Below are 16,196 nucleotides of genomic sequence, written 5' to 3'. Positions count from 1 at the left end.
TGTCGGCTTACAAAAAAACCAACCTCCTTACTCCTAAGTGAAAGTAGAAATGTTTTTAAGATTTTATTTAGGAACTAAATAAAGTTTAGGCACTAAACTTCAAAGAAGAACAGTGTAACTATTATACTTTACAGTTATAACTGTTTTATAACTGTTTCAAGCTACATAATGCTCCACATCCTGTTACCAACCCAGAAGTGCTCCACACCACAAGAGACCAAATAAAAAGATAAAGATGTACATCATCATTATATCTACTTTCTAATGATGTATCAGCCACTGAAAAAGACCATTTTCTGAAGTTGAAAAACAGTTATTAAAGTCACCTGGTAGAAGTTTATGGTATAGATGGAAAACTGGAACACTAATAGTCTTGCTGGAAGATTCTCCTCCTGAGGAAGAGGTACCCACTTTATCTGCAATTACTCTTCCTCGTCTTGATGGTGGACGTGGAGGGGTGGATGAAACAGCTCTTTTTGACTGAGATTTCAAACCTAGTACAGAGATAAAAAAAGAATAAAACTTGAAGTTATTATGGTATTTAATAACTTCAGCTAGCCAAGCTGCAATGCACTCAATGCCTTCCATTCCAGCAAAAAAAAAGTTAAATTTTTCAGTACCAACAAATTAAATATCAGAACAGCATTCATATATAAAAAATATTTGGATCTAATCCCAGTATTTTTACAGTTGTAAGGCTGCATGTCCTCCTAAGCTCCAAACATAAACCAGCTGTAACTGTACTAGATCATATCATCCAAAGAAGAAGGCAACAACTACTCTGATTCTGCTCTTTAACTGAGTTTAAGAAATAATCTATCAATGGGCCCTATGGTAAAACTTTTCTAGGTTCTTTTTCTAACTGAAAGAACCTAAGGCAAAAAAATCTACATTGACATACATTTCAGCATACAGCCTAAAAATAAGAAACATTTGTCTGACCTACGACTTGTCACCTATGAGGTGACTTCAGCTGTATTACTGGCAGTAACACAAGTGAAGAATGGCGTCTTTGAACATGCTTTTAAAGTTGCCTTGGTCAAAACCTTTTTAGTAAACACCACATGAAAACTAAAAGGCAGAATAGGTCCATGAAAGCTTAGTGAGCTTTCAAGACTGCCGTATTTTGAGACGGCCAAAGTTGACTCAAGGTACACCAAAAATGGACTCGTATCATGTACCCTTCTAGACAGGCAATAGACCAAGTAAAAAAGTCAACAGATCCAAATACAAAGACACATAAAGCTACTGCATTATAATCTGCCGAGAGCAGCTGGCAAACTAACATCATGACCCGAAATGTTATAATACGTTCTGGTTTCAGCTGATGCGTAGGAGCAGCTATAATACTCAGTCTCAGTCCACTAAAACAGCTTGTCTCAGGAAGATCAGGCTGCAAATAACATCTCTGCTCTCTAATAATTTTGCCAATAGGAAACAAGTTAAACACTGGCTGTGTGACTTTCTGACGAGACTAGTGTACAAAACAGAAAACATAAGAAGCTATAGACAAAAGAAGAAAAGGTTCCATGAACAAGCGTTAAAACCAAATGCAAATTAAATAAATTCATATTTAAGCTGTTTTACCTAACCAGAAGAAATACAAGCAAAAAGAAGGAAGAACTGAAGTCTGTTTCTTTCTGAACAGGGAATGGGTTATATCGAGCAGTATGATCAGAGATACAAGTGGGATGAGACAGCTGGTTATGCTATGCCTTATCTTCAATATTAAAATGCTTCTTTTTTCTTCCCAGATTCTTTATTCATGTTTTAACCCTTAACTTAAATCTCTTAATGTTTTAGATCTCATCAAAACATGTTTATTATGTTTAAGTGGCACCTACTGTAAAAATCTCTCCAAATAAAGATACTGTAACTAACAAGCAGCTGTATTGTTTTAAATATATACCAAGATCCATGAAACTGCTTCCCTAATTCAACAGTTGAATTTAGAATTATATCTACATCTAAAATCCTGGAAGGAAAAGCTTAAGAAATATTGGTGCCAGAAGTCAAAGGAAATCAGCATCTCTTCTTCATGCTTCATGAAGTGTAAATGAAATTAAGAAAGCTCAACGAGGGCAGAGAGCTGGACAGGAAAAGGGTAGTTTGAAGCTTAATAATCTCCCAAACACACCAAAACTTCAAACTGAAAGACTAATTATCTCTATAGCCATCACCTGAACTGTAATCTTCTTGTACCACTGCAAGATTACTGTGTTCAGTCTATAACCTCCATAGCAATTTTGGAGAAGGGTTTATATGAGTGATTTCAGAAGGACCTTCAAGTAATTTTTTACAAGGTGAAAGCTTTGGAAGACGACCCTTTATTTGTGGTTTCCAAGTGGAATAACATGGTTTTGTGCTTATATGACTTACGCATCTGACAGTTTTTAAACACAGTTGTTATGTAAAGTAAGTGAATTCTTGTATTTGCAAAACATGTTGTGGAAGTAGGTGGTTAAACTCCGATGCACTAAGCACTGCAGAAGGGCTGAGGAATCAATACCCAGCCAATATTAATAGTACACAAATATTAATATCTTCCCATATAATCTATACTGCAGGTATGTGTCTACACTAGTCACAGCATCCACAACATACCACAGTCACATTTAGGTACAAATTTGCCCAAGTATATAATTCAGTAAAGGCAGCAGTTCTACTGCCAGGAACTCATCTTTGCTGCTTAGCAGCCACTTCGATTAACTGGGCACTATATTTTTTTCTAAGCATCAGTAATTAAATGAATTATTTGGTAGATAAGATTTTTCCCTCACTTACAATGTCAGAAAGATTCTTTTTTTCAGAAGATGGAAGAAAAAAACATACCAGAAGCAACAACAACACTGTAATTGTCCTGGAATCCATTTTCTGCTTTAACTTTTTCTTTTTCTTCATAGTTCTTTTTTTCTTTATCTTCCTTCTGTTCATTAATTAGCTTAGCTGTGATGCTGGGTGTATCTACACGGGAAGAAAAGCAGGAGAGAAAAGCATTTCAAGACACCAAGTTGATTTTGTTACCAGTTTCTAGGCTCTTGAGACGACTATTCTCAACTGTTTAAACAGCTTAGACTTCTATCTCGGGCAGTAATGTTCTTATAAATATCTAAACATTGAAGTATTGTAATTCTGGCCTCCTCTTGCCAAAAAAAGTCCTCAGTCAATTTAAAACTGTTAAAACTACTACATGACAAGTCAAGTATACATACATTAAAACACAACTGCAACCAACTAAAATGAGATTAGAAGAACAGTGGTTTATTTTACACCTTGTAAGTTACAACACTGGCATCAAAATTGCCAATCGTTCTCCAATTGCTTTGGAGAAGATAAGAGTGTAAAGCTGTACTACTGAGGACTTAACATTCACACTAAATTTTCATCTATTTATGTATACATCTGTGTATATATATATATATATATATATATATTTGTGGATACATATTTCACACTGGGTATGGACTTTTAAAAAAATCATTAGTATTATTTAAACTTCAGAGTAGCTCTAGTTTGGTCCCATGGACTGAATGCCCATTTATTGACAGACAATTTAAAGTTTGTTAATTACACTACTGAGGATGCTCAAGCAACAGTATTTTTAGTATTCAAGTAATATCCACCTTTGTTGTTCAGTCTTCCTGACTTGTCACAACCAGTAAATTAAAACTAAGGTGGATGGAATACAAAACAACTGGTACTTATCCTAAGCATTCCTATCTACCATGACATTGCACATTTTCTTCTTCTGGTGAAGGGATGTGAGCAGCAGATTTAGCAATGATTTTATACTATGCTTTCTTTTTTCTTAAGACAGGGAAAAAAAGTACAAAATGAATGTGCTTATGATTTATATTTGCAGAACATATGAAATGATCAATTTGAGATCTTAATGTAATAGAAAACATTAGTAGCATAGTTAAAGAAAAAAAGAAATTAATCCAAGGGAAAGCTTCCAACACAGGATCTTCATGACTTCCTACTGTTGCAGTGGTGGCAGTCTTTTCTTCTTTTCCACCCCAGTCAATCCCTTCTCTCCCTCCATCACCCTAAACACAGTTTACTCCTTGTATATTCAAAACTCCTTTACTATCCTAACCACGGACTCCACTGAATGACATGTAAGAACCACAAAGCTCTTAATACCATCAGAAAAATCACAACAGATGAGAGAGGAAAACATAAAAGAACCTCAACTTTTCCAGAATTAATTTTTCCAATTTAAAATGAAACAATTCTGTAGCATAAGGCAGAGTTATGACGTCTTAAGCAGTCAGCATTTGATCGATTTCAATTATGTGCATTTCTGCACATCACATCATCACATTCCCCTCCCCTGTCCCTGTTAGCACTGGCTATCAAGTTGAGCACAATGCACCACGGAGGCAGCTATTCAGTACAGGTTATGTCACTGGTCAACAACTGATCCTTACCTCATGTGCATGACAGTCTCCCCCATTAGAGCAATTCTGACTGTAAATAGCACAAGGAACTAGAGACCTTGGTAACAATCCACACATGATCATGTCTGGATGCTAAGTGAATACAGATTCACATGTGAAATAGTAAATTATTCCCTGATAAATAAGCCTGAAGCATTTTTTCTAGACTTCACTATTTTTGATCAACATCCCAAAGTAAATGTTGTTTTATCTGGTGTTGGAAATGCCAAATACCATTACAGTACTTCTATCAGCTCATTAGGTAACACATTCATTGCCTTAATGCATTTGTTAATTAATTAAATATAAAGATTTTAAGCAGGCATAAAAAGGCCATAGTTCCTCTGAACTCCAGAGATCTGCTTCAGAAATTAAATTTGATCCTACACTGAGGAGTTAAAAAAAAAATATACGAACATAACCATGTGTAAGAACATACATACCTAGTCAGACATGTATGCAGCTAAGTGCACACTTCAGAGTTGATTATGGAATGTGGAGGCCTGGTCAACAGGGCCCCCTATAGATTCATTGCCCCATGTATATTCAACTAGTGTAACTACTTATTTATCTTTATTTAAATTTCAAATAAATTCATGCCTTGATATTCTTGATATACTTTTCAATCTCCATTTAGTAAGTAAACTGAAAATTTTATATAATGTACAAATGTGTATCTACAGAGACTAGATGTATCCTTCATTAATGTCCTTTTCATACCAACAACATTTCATCTTCATTTTGGGATAATCTTCTAAGTTCCAGGATATTCAAGTGCCATTATTTGGGAATATTTAAGTGACTGGGTGAAAGACAGGGCATTCTAAAGACTAGTATTTGCAGTATCACTTGTATTCTTAAATCTCTCAAAGTACATTTGCAACACCATAAATGAATACTTAAAAACAAAACAAACAAAAATCCAACCTCCCCCATCAAAATGGTAGCTAAGTTACCAGAATTTGAGTTCTATGGAAGGAAAAGATGGAAATGGAACATGCAAAGCATTTGCAAAAGCTTACAATTGAGACCTCTGTGTTACATCTGGCAAATACCTATGACCATTACAAATATACATGTAAGAAATACTTAGTTTAGGCTTCCTTTTTATTTCACTTTTATTTTTATTTTTTAAACTACTTAAAAAATAAAACAAGAAATATTGCAAACTTGCCTGACACACGATCAAGAACTTCAGCTAGAGTTGTTGAGACAGGCAAATGAAGAGTACGAAATTTGTGTCCAGCTCCATACATTGGATGTTGAATAACATGACTAGTAGCATTAATTCTACCTTTGTACAGCTGAAATGAAAAAAAGTCAACTTTTAACATGATTTGAAATTCAGAAGTAAGCTAAAACACTAAATTCTTATAAACTCACCTCAGCAAAATAAAATTAAGTCTTCTGTGAGCTGAAATAGAAACCTTACATATCCTTCAGTTTCACAGGTTTACAGTAAAAATGCATCAAATTTGGATAAACATCATTTTTTAACTCAAAAGAGTTTGCTGAAAGAGCCTGGAATATTTTTAGCATAAGAAACAATATAGTATATTTATTATTATCATTAAATATTTTAAATAGCTGTATATGAGACAAAACTAAGCGTTAGAGACTTTCAACTACTTCTGAAATTAAGTTAGGAAAAAATCACAATATACTTGTAATAAAGAAAGCTGTTATTTCTCTAGTGCTCTGACAAGCATAAAGTTTATTCTAGATGATATATCTAAGTCATTACTAGTTAAAACATTTCAAATATAGTAATATATTTTAGCCTAAGCTCTGATTGTATTTTTTTTATTGTTCTTTTCTTGCAGTAACTGTTTACAGACTTCTCTTTACAAAGAGAGCTTTTGTTCCCTTCCCTCATCATCAGGAGAACTGTTTGCTAATACTCATATACAGAATCAATTCAGTGTTGTGCAATACTCTTAAATGAATTTAATACTTTATGACAATGAGAATTTGGCTTATAAAATATAGTTTTGGTAGGAACCTCAGAGATAAAAATGAGGATACAATATTTTCAAGGTTATGTTGTTGGACATACTACAAGTATGCTTTGCACATTCATATTATTTTTAAGACTTCTCTTTGGATGTTAAAATAGAAACCTCCTTCTACTCAGTAAGAACAGCCAAATTGTTTCCTGGTATTGTTAACAGAAGAAAGTGAATTATCTGAAAACTTATTTTCAAGAATTTGTTTTTGTTTTTACTTACTAAGAGAGTTACTCAGTAACTCTCTGCAAAAATCTGTTCTATGTAAAATGCCTTATTAGAAAATTGATGCTACCTCCATGTTGCCAAACTCCGTATTAACAATTCATCTGAGCCAGGTTAAAACGAAAACATTTAAATGTGTTTGCACAAAAACTGATTTGCTATCCCTTTTTCATTTTACACTTCCTGATCAAGTTTCCCTGTTGTAGTATTTCATGTAGGACTTTACTTTTGAGATAGAGAAAGAACAGCAGAAATCAAAGTAGAAAATATTTTTTCCTTGTCTGGCAGTATCATATCTTTTAATACTTCCGGTTTTCCAGAAGGTTTCTTTATTCACAGGCTTCAGCTGACAGCACAGCAGTTCAGTCATTGATTATAACTCTGTTCTGGTGAAGCATTTAGAAATGTAAAAGCATAAATTAGCTTTAAAAATCAGTTCAAGTATTTGTCATTCAAGAATGTATCTGTGGTGTTGTGGCTAATGTTAAAGATCTCTGCCAGTTTTGAAGCTTCAAAACTAATTCCTCGATGAAACTGATGATAAAAAACTGGTGTAAGGACTAGAACTTGTATCAGGATTCGCTGCTAATGCTTAAGGATAATATTAAAAGGTTTCAGTTTTCTATTCTTTCTATTCTTTCAGAATCACGATGTTTTCAGTAAGATAGCTTTGACTTACAGCAGTGCCTTAAATTGTCTTTTGAAAAGCTGAGTTACAATTCACCAAAACATTCCTTTCCTAATGTGTATAGTAGGAAAGGCCGCTGCCTGACCTTTCAAAGTTGAATACACACAGATATTTTTTTTAGGCTACATTTGATCCATGGTCACCATACAATATCAAAAACTCTTACTGGACATGGGGACTGAAGAAACAAAGTCACTTTCTCATCCTCCAGCATCAGTTGCAAAAAAAGCCTCCTAATAAATCCTGAAATATTTCCAGAGGTTGGGAGGTTCCCACGCTGAGGAGAGGACTGGAACAATTCACAGAGAACCTGGAAATGCAAAATGACATCCTATTTAAAATATTTCTATATTTAGGTCTCTAAAACATAGCTCTACACAGCCATAGTAGGCAGTGCCTAAGATCCACCTTCCAGTTATCATTCAAACCAGATTAGAAATGAGGACCACTGAAGAAAGTATCAACAGCAGATTTTTTTTTTTTTTTAAACATTCAAAATATTGACTACAGCATCAAAGTAATTGTAAACATGTAGACTACTCAATAAGAGAGAGTTGAAGATAAAGTATTCAGAATAATAGCTTTCATATTAGTAAAGCAAACTTTTTCTACTCCATAAGAGTTTTAGTACTGGTCATTCACATGGAAATGTGTTTTTTTTTTTTTTCCCCACTCAAGTTATCTGTTCCCAGACATTCTTAATGTTGAAAGAAAAATACTTTTATTCAACTAGGTCTGAAAGGTTAGTAATTGTGAGGAAATTAGCTGAATCTGCATTAGAATGGTAGACTGTTCTGTAACAGTCCACATATCCCTGAACACCAATTGCACAGCAGGTACGGTTGTGTAAACAAATTAACCAGAAAATCTCCCTTAACTTTCTAATTTAAAAGATGTGTATGGAGCCTTATTTTCAAATTCTACTTCAGAAGAGTTTAATCCCATGTACTTAAATATAGTATTTTGGATTTTGGTCTAAAGTGCCTTATTAAGGCAAGAAATACATCTTTATGCAGCCAAGAGGAATACAAATCCATACACAGCACTAAACGGTCATGCTGAAACATTTTTATACTTTACAAAGTCGGACCAACAAGCTAACAGTTTTAACACAAATTTCACTCAGTTGATAACAACTTACAAAAAAAACAACACCCAAACCAACCAACCAAACACCTTAAAGAAAGCTTAAAAAAAAGTTTTAAAATTTTGGACTAGGCAAGTTTCATCTGTAGTTATTAGTAAAGAAATGAAAATCGCATTTGTTTTTTCTCTCACCTGTGCCATAAGCCTCTGGTTATTAGGATGGCAAGAAATGCACTGTAAGAAGAAAGCAACTGTTGCATTTTCAATTGCTGTCCGCTGTTGAGTGGTCAACCCTGCTGTTACAGTTGAAGAAAGCAAGCTAGATCTTGCACTGGTCTGTTGTGCAGTCACATTGTGTCCTCCAGAAGTAGCACCAGAATGGCACAACAGAAATAAAAGTGCTGTCCACAATGGATTGACTTCAGAACCACCCAACCAATCCTTCATGATGTGGCTGTTGCCAACTTCTGTCAAAAACCTGAGAACAGGAGCAACTAGGTCTGCCGTGATAGGCATTTTATTAAAGTGCTGTGGAACATGATGCCTCCTGAGCCTATCCTGGGTGATATCCATTGATTGTGCAGCGCAGTCAGAGCTAGAAGTATGGTTAAAGCAGAAACTAGCAAGACTTCTTACAAGCAGTGAAGGCAAACCTGAGTCCAATAATTGCTTGATAGCTTCAGGAGACTGAGATGAGGCAGCAAGAGTAGCCAGGTGAGACTCTGTTAGTGCAAGAGGGGCTTGTGCGTTTTTAGAGTCATCTGTTAAAGATGAACTGAGGTCCTGCTTTTTGCTGTCATCAGTCATGGACAGTCTGTGTTGACACTGCATCGGAGGAGGAGTGATACCCATCCATCCCATGAGTAAGGAAAAATAATTTGGGTGGATGTGGCACATTGAGCAAAGCAAACTATCAACGGCTTTCTTCAAAACCATGTTGCAGGGAAGAGACATAGACCAGTTAAACAGCGACCTGTAGAAGACATAAAATCACATCAAGACATAACTTGCCACTCACATTCCCTTTTTCAGTTTATACATTATCTTTCTACATTAACTATTCTAGAAACTATTGCAAAACTCTAAGCTAAGTTTGACAGCCTCTTTTGGGTCACAGTATCAGCAGGACTTTTGCTACCCAGACAGCATTCCTCATGCTTATGTTTGATTTTATTTCATTATACCTTATTTAAAATAGTTAATAACTGATTCTTCTGGCATGTTGCAAGTGAAAGACAGGATTTCAGACTTTGGATAGTTGTCACAATTTACATTTACACATTTCTGAGCTAAGCATAATCCCTTTTTGCTTTCAACTCTCCAAGATGCAGCTACTAGAAAAACACGTCCATTTTCACAAAGCTCTCTTAATCAATCCTTTGTAAAAAATGAAAATATTTTAATACATTTCCTTTTTATTTTTTTTTCTTTTTGTTGGTTGAATGACATCATCCTTGCCCTCCTTAGGACACAAGTTAACAGCAGAATTATTCCTGAGAGATAGTAAAATTCTATCTACCTTTGAACTCACTTCTATTCAAATACTATTAGCTGAAATGTTAATCAAAAGCACATGAATGCAAAAGCTAATTTTGCTCCTATTATTTAGTTTATACTTTTGAAATGCTATTTGTGAATCAGTGAAAACATTATTTTTTTCATACAAACTTGTTCAGAGTAGGTGAAGTACTTTATAAAAAAAAAAAGCATGGGTTTTCTGAACCGCATTTGCATTACCATGGCACTGTGAATAGGTTACATAATCTTAACCTTTACATCCACAGGCGATGCACACCTTATGCCACTTCAATGTTAGTTTTTAGTAAGTTTGGATCTATCATCACATATCACATTTCCTGTTTGAAGACAAGGACTGTTCTTCCCTCTTCTGGATAGAAGTGTTATTTTATGTTTAGTCAAAGGGACTCGAAGAGTCTAAAAGAGAACATGGGTCTAACAAAAAATAGCTTTATTGCTGGCTGATTGAAAAACGCTCTAAGATAAAACACGAACAAGTCATCTCAGTGGCCAAGTGGACCTATGACTTCGGGAAAATTTTCTACATGCCAAGTATTTTTTTTAATAAAGTCCACATGCAATAAAGGCACACTTGAACTCTTCTCCAACTATATATTCACGCAATCCTTCTGCCAAAATTTTCTGGGTAAGTTCATGCTCTGTGAAAAATTAGATTCTTTTCCAACTAGATGAAAAATAACCAAGGAATAATTTAGCATCCATCGTCCAAAACAGAAATATTGAAATGAAAAATGGGGATGATTGGAAAATACATCCAAAAGAGAAATGAATTATGACATGAAGGAGAAATAAAGAGTTATGGCTAGAATCAACAAAAATATTTCAGAAGTTAAAATATCATAGAGGATGAAGAATACACGGAGGATGTTATTTTTATCAGAAGAATTATTTTACCCATGTCTGACAAAAATCCTTTCGTATTCATTAAAAATGTGTAATTTGCTCCATATGCTGGTTGATATGAATTATAGTTTTAGTTGGCAGGAGGTAGAGGAACAGGACTATATTGCAACATGTATACTGAAACTAGGTGCAACAGTTTTATTAGTATTTCTTCATTTCATCCTATGATGAAAACACATTCTCTCTGAAGAATGGAAAGTCAGTTATTAAACCCACTTTCGTATTGATGCAAATCCAAAAGGGTTATCCATTTTAGGAAATGCATTTTATTACAGCTCTTCCTTTTCAAATGTTAAAATTGATAAAGTATATCTTCTTATTCTTGAAAGGGCTCATTGACAAGCAATTTAAAATCCTTAAATTGATTCCCAAAATGAACAAGCTCATTTTGAATTAATTATTTATAAGACAGTAACACTGATGTACACTTCAGGAAAAGGCCTAGTTAGTAGTATACATCTGAAGACCACTATGCTGCACATATACAAGGCTCCACATGCTTTTACCAATGACCATAACTTGGACATTTCCCAGTATTTGAATGTTTGTACCTAAAGAAGAAAATAAGGTAGAGAAGAAAATATAAAAGGTTCCTACGGGCAACAAAAAATTATGTGCTATCAAAGTTCCTTTCAGTAACTGGAATTGCATTCAAAAGGTACAAATGAAAGATGTTTTCTTTACTAGACACAGGACTTCAACAGCTACATTTTTATAATACATGTGAAACAAAGCCATCTTGGCTTCTCTTTCTTGTTTTCTTTACATAGAAGAAATCAGTGAGCGACATAAATTAGGAATCTCTGTTACGTCATATATTTTTCATGTGGACTCAAATACATTGTTGTTAAGGGTGTTTTTTCCTTTAGAATCAAGCAACAAACACCCACAAATTCAAAGTTCAAGTTTCACTCAAGATTTTGTAATTTGTTTCTTTCAAGTCAGGCTATGGCAGGAACAAAATTGATGACTCCAGAAAAACAATCCTTCCCTCTTTGACCTGAGCACTTAGCTATCACTCAAAGATACTGCATGTATGAGTAATAATGCTTATATAACAGGACACCAATGAAGAGTGTGATTTGTAGTTATTCTGAAAATTACTGCAAATGCTCCATTTTAAACAATAACAATCCAGACTTATCCATTTCAAAAAAACAGAAACAAAAACACGTAACAGAATATCTTTCACGTGTGTTAGCACATACATAGATTTACTGTTCTGGTTTTAATTTTGTTTTCCAACTCAGTTACGCCTGCAGTATCTGAAGTTTTGTGTTTAGAACTACAAAGCTACCTGTTTAGACATCTTTAAGTATTTACTCTATCAATTAGCATTGGGGATGACAATTTTCACTACTTTTTCCACTTGAAGCTGTATCATTTCAGTGAACAAAATAATTTAGTTACAAAAATACAAGGTACAATACTTTGCTTGCTTTACTTACTCAAAGAGCTCTCTGTCCAGCAATGCTGGTAAATCGTATTCAACAAGCAGTTCATAACTATGCCACAAAATTGCTGCTACACAATGCAAATGGGAAGGAGATGGCATCAAAAGACCGTACTCTCTTGTTGAGCTATTTGGACAAATGTAGCTGACCCGGCCACTTTTTTTCATAGCAGCAACTCTTGCAGAATCACTGACCCATTTCAACAATGCTTGAATTCTGGAAGGCAAGATGATGTAATACATTATAAAGGGTCACAGAAACACTCAAAACCAAATTACTCCAAGACAGCAAGTTAATCTGATTTACACATTTATCGCTTCTTTTGAAGCAGAGTTTGAGAGCAAGCTCAAACTCACTTTTGCAAGCCTTAGATCACTAACAGGGTAAGATTAATTAAAAACACATATCATCTAATGCTAAATGTAAGCTTTCTTTGTACAGAGAAAGAAAACATAGAAGGTAAATAAGTTCTAAGTATCTGAGAGAAAAGTCAGTTGAACTCTAAGTTTTATAACTTTCATAAGAGCAAAAAAGAGAGGGATGCATTCTGTGCAAAGGATACAAACAGCTAGGAGGGAAAGCTGAAAGGCATCTTTAGATTTCTGCACTTTCAAGCTATCGTGTAATAATCAGATTTCAAACAGATTACAACAAATAGATTTTAAATTTTGTGCAGTAACACAAAGCCACTATTTAGCAAATCATTTTTATTTATGCTTCCTTATGACAATCCAAATAACATTACCTATCTTTCGTTCCAGGATCCTGAGTTGTTCCAAGCTGATAAAGAATGTCTATTGTGGAGTCAGAAGAGAGACCATTTAATCTTCCAAACAGTAAAGGGCTATTCAGATCTTGCCGCATTAAAAAAAAAAAAAAAAAAGGAGGGGGGAGAAGAGGGGAAAAATAATAGAAGTACTTACATATGTATCTTTAAAAAGTACTCATGAAATTGTTATTAAGACTGAATTGAGCTTTGCCATTAACAAACAACTCTTATATGCACCGCTATCACAATATTGCACATTTTATATGTTCAATGCAACAATCAGCCTTACTAACAAAGAAAAAAAAATCAGTGCATGAATCAGATAAAAGACTTACAGGTTTAACTATCAGGATTTTCTTCAACATATTCCAAAAACACGTAACTAATACCAATAGAGTTGTCAAACCTCGCGCTTCACAGAAACAAATGTTTATCTCAATACAGAAACTTATTTAACTCCAGTTTCCATCAACAGGACTAAGGTCCAGGAATTCCTTGGACTGGTTCCTACTCATCTTCTTGCTGTGTTCTTCATCTCCTGCCCTTTACGAAACTACTCTCCTATCTAACTGCATTCCAATAAAAGACAGTGGGCTACACTGAAACATTAACTCTTGGTGAAGTATGCCATAGAAGTCATTTTGAAAATGTGCGTTTTGCTAGTACCAGAAATTTCAAAAAAGGACAGATAAGAATTCATATTTCTTTCATCTACAAAGCCATAAAACAGCAAAGGAAAGTGATATAGTCATAAACACACAAAAAACAGTGCATTTCACTGTGGGACATAGATCAGTTGTTCAAGTTCTCACCACTATTCAGAATTTACTCTGTCCTATAGATTGTTACAGCCCAAATATTGCTGTACTTATTTTCCTTAAAAATACTCTGATATATTCGTTATGTTGAAACATCTATACGTAGCATCTACACATATATACACAGCTGCACTTGCAATATATTGCATGGCCTACTCTTATAACATTCCCCTAATTATATGTTTTACACCAATCAAAACAATAGTGGTTGCACTGTTTTACTATTGTAGAGCTACTCATAGACTGTGATACTCTGTGATACTCAAGAAGTAACAAGTTACATGATAGCAAGAAACACAACGGAAAGTTCTGGCAAGCAAAATTCAGACTCGGAAAGTAAACCCCCAAATATACTGTATTTGTACATTTGCACGAGCAGATTTTTCATTAACAACTGAAAAGACAGACATTGCACTCACCTGCAGGATCACTCCCTGATGCCGAGCAGTTTCTTAGAAGAATGTCAATCAATTTGAGGCCTATTCTGGTGGACTGCAGCCCAATTTTTACAAGCACAGCCTCAATGTTTGGAGAATGCATACCACAGTACGGTGACATCAGTAACGCAGCACAGGTCTGCAACAGATTAGCAGTGGGTGCTGCAGCACTAGCCATCATTCCTTCTAAATCACTTATGTGAGTGAGGCAGTGGTGTAATAATCTTAACCATCCAATACTGAAAAGGAAAACAGCAAAATGAGCTAATGTATCATTTTCTCATTATTTTATTTTTCATCTATAACTACCTATATTAGATTCTATGACAAGTACTGCAGAAAACTGCTGTGATGCAATCAGACATCGTATGAGAAAAGTAAATTAAAATAACTGAATCTAAGAGTACAAGGTAACGTACCCTAGTATTGCTGTTGTAACTACTGGTTTAAGGTTTTAAGAAAGACAGAGTTTGTGGGTAGAGGTAGTATTTTTATGCATTTATTTTTTAACCTAATATTGTGTAGAGGGATAAAAACAAACTTTTTGGCCACATACATTCTTTTCTAGTTTTGAAGCATGCTTTACAGCCTGCAATACTTGCACATATAATAGGAAAAGTTAGACAGCCTGCAGAATTTATTACTAAAGCTTCTCAGGATTTCTTGATTTAACTACGTATTTCTTCCAACACGGCCAGCTGATAAGTACCTCAGATTTGTGGGGTCTCTGGAGCAGTGGGGTGTGGGCTTTTCTTGTTGGTTTGCTTTTGCAATTTTTATTTTTATTTAAACATTAAAAGGAGCTGACCACAATATAAATGTGAAAGATGAAAAAGCCCATTGCCTCACTTAGGCACCATTTGATTTATTAATATTCATAAGGTCAAAATCCTGCTGTAGTAGTTGGCATTAGAATTATACATTTGCATAGCTTCCCTAAAAATAGCAGTGTTTAAGAGGATTAAAAGTTTGCAATGGCAAGGCTAGATATGCACCTTTTCAGTCATAAATATCTACAATAAATTACAGTGAACCTTAGTGAGTATGGAGTCTTACCTAACATAAGAAGCACAGAAAAAGTGCAGAAATTCAAAATTTGTTAACCATTGCATTTCCCACCCCCATCTCTCTTATTCTTTAACTGTGTTGTTCAGTATTCCTTTTAGTAATAAAACAAACCTACTCTAACTGGATCAATTTAGAAATGTATCGGTTAGAATTTATTTATAAAAAATACACTACAGTGCTGTTTAAATGAGCATTATGAACAAGACTGCAGTCTAAGTTCCACATGAAACAAATGACACCTTTTCACTAGCAAGTTCTAAAATAACAAGTTACCTCATCTTCACAGCAAACTTTACCCACCTTTTTTTTTTTTTTTGAACTATGGGAAGCTCGTACATGTATCTTAAATGAAGTTTACACTTTTATTTTAGGAATAATTTATTCCAAAATATTTATCATTTAAGGAATGAGCAAGTGCTGACAATATCTCAAAGAAAATTATATCCAAGTTTATTTAATATATCTATCATATTAGTCACATTAGTTTATTGGGATACTTAAAGTAAGCTGAAAACCATGATAAAAAATTTCAGGACCCTCACAACGTACACTCACGTTTTTAGATACTGCTTATGTTTGTGCAACTGTAAGTTAACTTTTTTGAAGTACAAATATAACAATAGTATAATTGGCTATAATAATTTTTTTCACTGCTATTCAAGATCAAGGATCAGTTTCAGTTATATGGCTTTTATCAAATATACACCAGATAGTGTTCATGGTCTCTGAATTTTCTTACTCTCTCAAAATTTTTCCCAACG

General features: G+C 34.4%; 1 protein-coding gene across 1 annotated transcript in view; it reads right to left on the bottom strand.

The window, feature by feature from the left end:
- BIRC6 (baculoviral IAP repeat containing 6) overlaps positions 1-16,196 on the bottom strand; it is a 178,741-nt gene that overhangs the window by 64,911 nt on the left and 97,634 nt on the right. The window contains exons 52-59 of the mRNA XM_040553622.1: positions 14,350-14,606; positions 13,089-13,197; positions 12,338-12,559; positions 8,640-9,420; positions 7,528-7,671; positions 5,617-5,746; positions 2,833-2,964; positions 327-494 (exon numbers count right to left, since the gene is read on the bottom strand). Coding sequence (XP_040409556.1) covers positions 327-494; positions 2,833-2,964; positions 5,617-5,746; positions 7,528-7,671; positions 8,640-9,420; positions 12,338-12,559; positions 13,089-13,197; positions 14,350-14,606 — 1,943 coding nt within the window. The remainder of the gene's footprint in view (positions 1-326; positions 495-2,832; positions 2,965-5,616; positions 5,747-7,527; positions 7,672-8,639; positions 9,421-12,337; positions 12,560-13,088; positions 13,198-14,349; positions 14,607-16,196) is intronic.

Source organism: Cygnus olor, chromosome 3 (assembly GCF_009769625.2).
Source record: "Cygnus olor isolate bCygOlo1 chromosome 3, bCygOlo1.pri.v2, whole genome shotgun sequence".
In the NCBI taxonomy this organism is placed as follows: Eukaryota; Metazoa; Chordata; class Aves; order Anseriformes; family Anatidae; genus Cygnus; species Cygnus olor.
This window is presented reverse-complemented; position numbering and strand designations above follow the sequence as displayed.